This window comes from Otolemur garnettii, unplaced genomic scaffold (genome assembly GCF_000181295.1).
Source record: "Otolemur garnettii isolate 467f Iridium unplaced genomic scaffold, OtoGar3 scaffold00010, whole genome shotgun sequence".
NCBI classification, from domain to species: domain Eukaryota; kingdom Metazoa; phylum Chordata; class Mammalia; order Primates; family Galagidae; genus Otolemur; species Otolemur garnettii.
Window position 1 is genome coordinate 33318197 of NW_003852405.1, and position 7272 is coordinate 33325468.

Consider the following 7272-nt stretch of genomic DNA (forward strand, 5'->3'; position numbering starts at 1 on the left):
GCGCATCTTACAAGGGTACATGTGAAATTTACTAAGTGTAGAATATAAATGTCTTAACACAATTACTAAGAAAATGCCGTGAAGGCTATGATGACTAGTTTGATGAAAATATTTCAAATTGTATATAAAACCAGCACATTGTACCCCATGATTGCATTAATGTATACAGCTATGATTTAATTTTAAAAATATTTAAAATCTCAAAAATGTTCTCAAGTGTTAGAAATTCTAAAAAAGCATCTAAACTTTTCTAATCTTTATATTTTTAAAGTTCATGAAAAATAATTTTATACCAGGAAGTTTATGAAAAGAATGCCTTTTTGTAGGTTTTTAAAACCAGGTGTGCTGAGAAGAGAGACGCCTTTCTAGTATCCCAACTTCTCATTTCTTGCAGACTGGTCCCGTATATCCACATCAATCACAGCTATGATTTTAGCATGGCTGACAACAGAGAAGAGATTAGATCATGAATAACTGTAAAGAAAGAAAGTTTGGTGAACAACTAGGAAAACAGTGAACCATTTAATTCCTATTGATACGACCAGTGGCCCTATAAATCTGAGACATGTTTTACGGTGGCTGCGTCACTGGAGCAGACACTGCTGATTACGAGGGGACAGCTACTTCAAGCTGTAATTTTACCAGTACTGACCCGTGTCAAAAGCACAGTGTGAATTAATTCTGCCTAAGCACCAAGCCACTGCTCACGGTGTAACTCTTTCTCTTCTTACTACATTTTTACTTACTTCTTTGTGAGTCTCAGTTCCCATTCGTCCCCCAGCGGCCTTTCACAGGTGCATGCTGACAATAAAACAAGATCAGATCATTCACAGCACAACACACATGACAACAGATCAGATCATTCACACCACAACACACATGACAACAAGATCAGATCATTCACACCACAACACACATGACAACTTGATGGCTTCGTATATGTAACCCCCTTGAAAAAGTTATATACTTACATTAAACTTGAGCTAAGAAAAATAATCTTTTATGTTGTAGTTTGAAGCATCAGACAGATTTTCTTTAAGGGGCGTAGGGAGCCCGTGGAGAGGTCCTCACTAATCCTGCTAAAACCAGACTTCATACCCACTCATATATCTTAGCTCCCTGATTTTTTTTAACCAAACATTGTGTTTTTATGCACATCTACAAACAGGCGAGAATCATACATCACAGCTTAGTACACTGTCACATTGGATATTAAACATCTCCTACAACCGTTGAGGTCAGGTTGACATGGAGCACTCCAGTTCTTGTCTTTCTTTTGAAAGGTGAAATGACCTTGTCTCATGTTTAATGAAATCAATGCATGATCTGTTCTACGCCCAAACATGTAATGCGTCGCATAATCGCATAGCTTTTTAGAACAAATAACTTTGTATTGCATGTACTTTTTGTCTTTTATCACACTGAATTCAAACCTTATTCTTTGGTTGAGGAAGAATAAAATGAGATCTACATCTGCCTTTCAAAAAAGATTTTCTTGATTACCTGAAAAAGCAGGCTGTGGATGGAATTCTGGGAGAATAAAACGTGATATACTAATCTGGCTTCTAATTAAATTAATCACATGCTTGCCTTACCAAGATGATGAATTTAACAGTAATCAGTTCTCCTTTCTATTCGTATCTCATCATGACCCTGTGCTCCTACGGAAGGCATGGCATAAGGCCATATTCTCCTGTAATAGTTCCTGTTTAATAACAGGTAATGTTTTTATTGAGAGCTAACTCAATGCAAAGCAGTAAATACTTCCCATGAATTCTTCTCTGTTGCTCACTCAGCAATCGTGGGAAACCAGTACTACCTATCATTTTGCAAGTGAGAAAGCTGGGGCTTAGACAGGGTGAGTAACTCAGATCGCCAATGTTAGAGCCACGTGTGCTGCTCCACAGAGTGGAACTTTACACGACACCGTTTCACCTCTGTGTGGATATTTGAGGTCTTAGGGAAGCTTATATTACAAACTGAACTGTTTTCATCCCCTGTGAATACTGACCGAGGTTTAATTCAATAAGAAAGTCCTTAAGTTATGAAGATTATGATTCAAGTATCTTTGGTAGTTTTTTTTTTTTAATATGACTTTATAATTTTTAAAAATTTTTCTTTCAGCAATAACATGAAGGTCTTAGCTTCCTTCAAGTTAAAATTAGTCTGTAAGGCAAGGACACGTTTGCTACATGGACAGAGTTTCTCGACCTTGTGATCTTTTTCTGTGAGATCCGTGACAACTTTTGAAAGGTCATTGTAATTCCTCACCTTGAGGTTCAAACTGTCTTCAAGGAAGAAATTTTTGAATATCACCATCCCTGTCTGTGACAATCATGTACTGAGAACAGCCTCTATTATGTGCTCTGGGGATATATAGTGGAAACCCTAAGATTTTTTCAACAACTGCTTGTTCAACCAAGCCTGCCTTAGAGTTACCTTAGAGCAGCCTATTAATTCCAGAATCTAGACCACAAAGCAGCAGGCTCCTTTCCCATGCATTTTCAAACTATGTCGCTTCTGTAGGATGGCTTTCCTCATGATTTCCTTCTCTTGATGAAATCTAAATTTCCTACTTCCTGCTGGGAACTCGTTTATTAAAAATAACCGTGGGCATCTTCCTCATCATCCATCCCTGTGAGTGTGTGAGGTGGTCATCAAATTATTTTGCTATTAGAGTTCAAAAGTTTCATTTCAACTACCTCAACTTGGTGAGAACAATGAAGTAGTTATTGGATTTACTCATTTAAAAAAATAAGACTCTGGACGTAGCCCAAGCTCCCTTTGAAGAAGGCAGGAGAGGGAGAGGGTCTGTGGCTGTTGTTCGGTGACTAACAAGGGACCTTGATGAGGCTCGGTTGGCACCAAGAGCAGAGGTTCTGTTTCCTGCACCTGCGAGGGCCTGGAGTTTTGGATGAAGACCCTTTCATTATCTTCATCCTGAAATGACGGTCTGAACAATGCAAGAAAATAACCCCACTGAGTAAATGAAAAGGGAACGTGCCTCTTTGGGAGCATCGAATCCCACAGGTGTGACATGGTCCTTGTTGACCCTTTCAGTGCTGGCTGCCCACACACACACGCATCTGTTTTTGGCTCTTGCCCACATCTGTTTAATACTATTCCTTTGAAACTGATTTTTTCACTGTACAATTGTTTCAGCTCACAGTCATGTACAATTTGGCACAGAGGGGTGTGCCTACATTTCAGCAGGGCGTATAAATCAGTCCACTTCAAAGGATGCAATGTTACTCATGAATGTGGGAGACTCAGGTAGTCCTCTTCCTTTTGTTATCAAAAGATCACACACGCGCAGAACTAAAAACTATCTCCTGGGGACGAAAAACAGTTTTGGAGACAGAAGATGCTTCCATGTGCACTTCCACTGCTAGTGCAAACAGCTCGCACTGCTGGCACAGGGCCAGGATTCCCAGAGCAACGGAGGGAGTGCGGTGGTGAGAGGAACAGGCTGAGGGGCCATCACTCAGGTTCTGTCTTTTGATCAGCTTTCCAAGGAAGGGCCCACTACGGTTTCTTAAAACATGGAACATTGTAGTGGAAAATAAGTATTTAGTACAACTTGGCCAAGCATATTTATTATTTTCACTGTAGCAGCTTCAGTTGGAGATTTAATTAGTCATAATGATTTTCAGGTACATGTATTCCAGATAAACAAATGACCATATTCTTATGGTGCAAATAATTGAGGTCTTCTCCTCACACGAAATCTGAGTACAACATTATGGCTTCTGAGCCCCTGAAGACTAGTGAACCAGTGATGATTGTTTACCTTAAATGTCATGAATTACACACCTTAAGATGAGAAATACAACTCATAGAGCCTCTAGTCCAACAGCCTAAAATACTCGGAATCTGTCCGAAGAAACGTCAGGCCCACAAGATGCTTCAGTAAAACTTTGTGAAATGCTCTCTGTTCACGAAAGTTGGGGAAAGGTTCTGTCCAGTAAAAGATTCATAAGACAAACATGGGTGTCCCAATTTCTGAGAAAATAACTGAAGAAAAGAAACCTACTGGGTATAATCAGACAATTCTGCGGCCATAGAACCCTTTTATTTGTACCAAATAATCGTGTTCAGAGGGTATAAACTTCGTTTTTCACTAAAAATGCCCAGTCATTGCCAGGGAACTGAGTTGAGTCAGTTGAGTCAGTGTGACCAAGGATCTATTTAATTACCTTTTTTTCTCAGTTCCTGCCTTTGCTAAGAACTGGCCGATGACTCCTCTCCGTCCTGGGATCATTCCAACACCCTCCCAGCTGTGATGCCATCTCCTCTTCCCGCTCCTGCCTCTTTGCAGAACCTGTTCCCCACAGCAGGCAAAGAATCTTTATAAAATTTTAATCGAGTGATATTCCTCTGCTCAAAATTGCCAAGCCTCGGACCTTTAGAATAAAATCGAAAGCCTGGACCATGAGCTATCAGACAGTACAGAACCCAGGCTTCAGCTCCTGGCCCCAACCCTCTCTTCTGATTCATCTTCTCACTCCTGCTCAGGCCAGGATGATCATTTTGTTTTTCTTTAAACAGCATGTTGAACTAAAGCTTGTTAAAATGTTTCCACTTCAAGCGTGCTGTCCACTCAGGGCTTTTAACTTTCTTGCTATTATGACAATTTCTTATAAATAGCCACACGATTCCTCTCCTCACATCATTTAATTCTCTGCTCGGGCATTACTGTAGCAGCAAGGAGCTGTGAGATGGTGCCTCACAGAACGACATGTCTTGCTGTCTCTCTCTCCTTTGCCCCGGCTTCATTCCCAGCTTCCTGTGTATCAGTCTGTATTAGCTAGGTGAGGCTGGCATTTTTTTCTCCCATTAATTTTGTCCCTGATAGAAATATTTGTTAAATCGATGAAGGAAGAAAGAATAAATAAATAAGTGGATGTTCTTCCTCTCAAATAGTCATCTCCAAAGGACGCATAATAATAGGAACATGTAATATGAATTTTCATGACCCACCCACCCCCAAAATCAATAGAGACTTTCAGTTCAAGTTTATAATGTTAGCCGCAAAATAAAATCTATAAGAGAATCTTCTCTCCACATTGATCACCCTACAGCTCCTGGCTCTTTAACTTTCTACCGTGCAAAATGCTCTTGGGAGTTTTCGTATGCAAACTACGATTACTTTTTTGTTGTTGTTGCAGTTTGACAGGGGTTGGGTTCGAACCCGCCACCCTCAGGATATGGGGTCAGTGCCCTACTCACTGAGCCACACATGCCACCCAACTACAATCATTTTCTCACTTGCCCTCTGCCCTCCAAATGACATGTCAGCTGTGTTCCATGTGCAGTATCCGTCACAGAGGCCCGTGAAGTCCCGGATAACAGGCTACGTCCCTAACGTGTATGGTAGAGCTCCCAGAGCTAAGCCACAGTACACCATACTGCACAAGAGCCTTTTAATGATGTATTAGATTTTTATTTTGGTTCGTTATGCCTGGTTTTCAGGCAGTGTTCCGGATTTCATGCTTTTGTTTGTAATGAGTCATGGCCCCCTTGACAAACAAGAGAGTAATTAAACTAACCAGGTTATCAATAGAAGCTGGTGATGGATCTCCTGTTCATATGGTTATTTCATCTTCAATAATAGCTGGATATCATAAAAGATTACAGCTTGTTAGTGTGACAGGGAGAGAGAGAGATGAAAGCCCGTAAGAACAATAATGAAAATACAATCTTCTCTGCACCTCTCACAAGTAAATCAGTCACAAGGAGATGGGGTTTTATTTACAGATGTATTTTATGTATTTTGTTGTCTTGTACAGGGAGGCGTGAAACTTTGCTTCCCCCAAATACGTTAAAAATGATGAAATGATTCCTCACATTGTGTGTGTGTACAATTTATGCGTGTATAGACTGTATGTAGGCTGTGTATGTGTATTATATGATAACATTTCTCGTGAATATTTTTAGTAAATATCATTTTTCACCAAGTTATTAGCCAGTACTTTGATAAAAAACACTTGCTTTGCAATTTTTTTCCCCAGAACTATAAATTGAACCTTTACGATTAAGAATAAAAGCACCACAGAGAAAGAGTTGCCATAATTTCAAAATGAAGTATCACCCTTTACTGAAAATGATGAATTTACCGGGGTTCCTCTAAAAGGAACGGCAATGTGCCACCATAAGAATGTTTACGACATTCATATTCACTGCATATTCAAAAAACCTTAAACCTTCTCCTTTTTCCTGCTTTCCAAAGAAACCTCCCCTATATCCAGAGTGCCCCTTACTCCAGTCGTGGTGCTGAAGGAACCAGTACCCACATCTGGAAGTTGCCATTGCTCTAGTTCTCTGTGTTGCTGCTGTAAGACTTTTTGTTCCCTGGGTTGGGTTTGGCCTGACCATTTTGCTTATCCCTTCTAACACTATCTACACTGCGTAGTCATTGCATTTACTGCCTATAGTCTGTGCCCATACCCAGCCCATTTCAAATGTGAACAGCATCATGTCAAGGCATCTGACTGCCCGGTGCCTGGAGAAAGGCCTGGCAGGAGGACGAAGCCACACACCAAGGTTGCTGACTCGCTTATGCACAGGGCACAGGTGGCGAAAGCCGGAATCTGCAAAGAGTCTGGTGTTGCATTAACATGTGTGACTTCAGATCCAAACTCTGCAGCTGGGTAGCTGTGTGAACTTAGACACGCCGTTAGCCCTCTCTGACGTCGGTTTTCACGTGGGTATAATGGGGTGACACCATCCAGCACACACTATAATTGTGAAGAGCTCGGGACATACAGTGCCTGCTCCCGGGATGGCCCAGTCAGCCAGAGCTGTTCCCGAGTGCAGCCAGACTCCGGGACGTGCAGAGCTCCCCTCACCAAGGCCATTTTCCCAACAGGAAGCAAGGCCTAAATGGATTGCATTTACTCTACACTCCCCGGGAACATTCATCTATTGTTCGACCTGAAAAATGAAGCCGAGAATGACCGGTCTTGCCCGTGAAGCGTGGAGCACAGACCCGTGATGCACGGGCCGGTCGGGCAGCAGCCTGCTGAGAATAGAGAAGGGAATAAAATGCGCGTGTGATGTTTCTGCTCGAGATTATTTTTACTTACCCACCAGGTTTCTTCTGTTTGTTTGTTTCTCTTCCAGTTGCCCCCACGATTCAGGAAATTAAATCGGGCACGGTGATCCCCGGCCGCAGCGGACTGATCCGGTGTGAAGGCGCGGGAGTGCCGCCTCCGGCCTTCGAGTGGTACAAAGGCGAGAAGAAGTAAGGACTTGGGGCTGTCCCTGTGTGTC

The 7272-nt window shown here is 41.8% G+C and overlaps 1 protein-coding gene across 1 annotated transcript in view; it reads left to right on the forward strand.

Annotated features, from left to right (window-relative positions):
- The window catches only part of NEGR1 (neuronal growth regulator 1), an 811656-nt gene that overhangs the window by 616303 nt on the left and 188081 nt on the right, over nucleotides 1-7272 (forward strand). The window contains exon 5 of the mRNA XM_003784223.3: nucleotides 7123-7243. Within this exon, the coding sequence (XP_003784271.1) occupies nucleotides 7123-7243 (121 nt within the window). The remainder of the gene's footprint in view (nucleotides 1-7122; nucleotides 7244-7272) is intronic.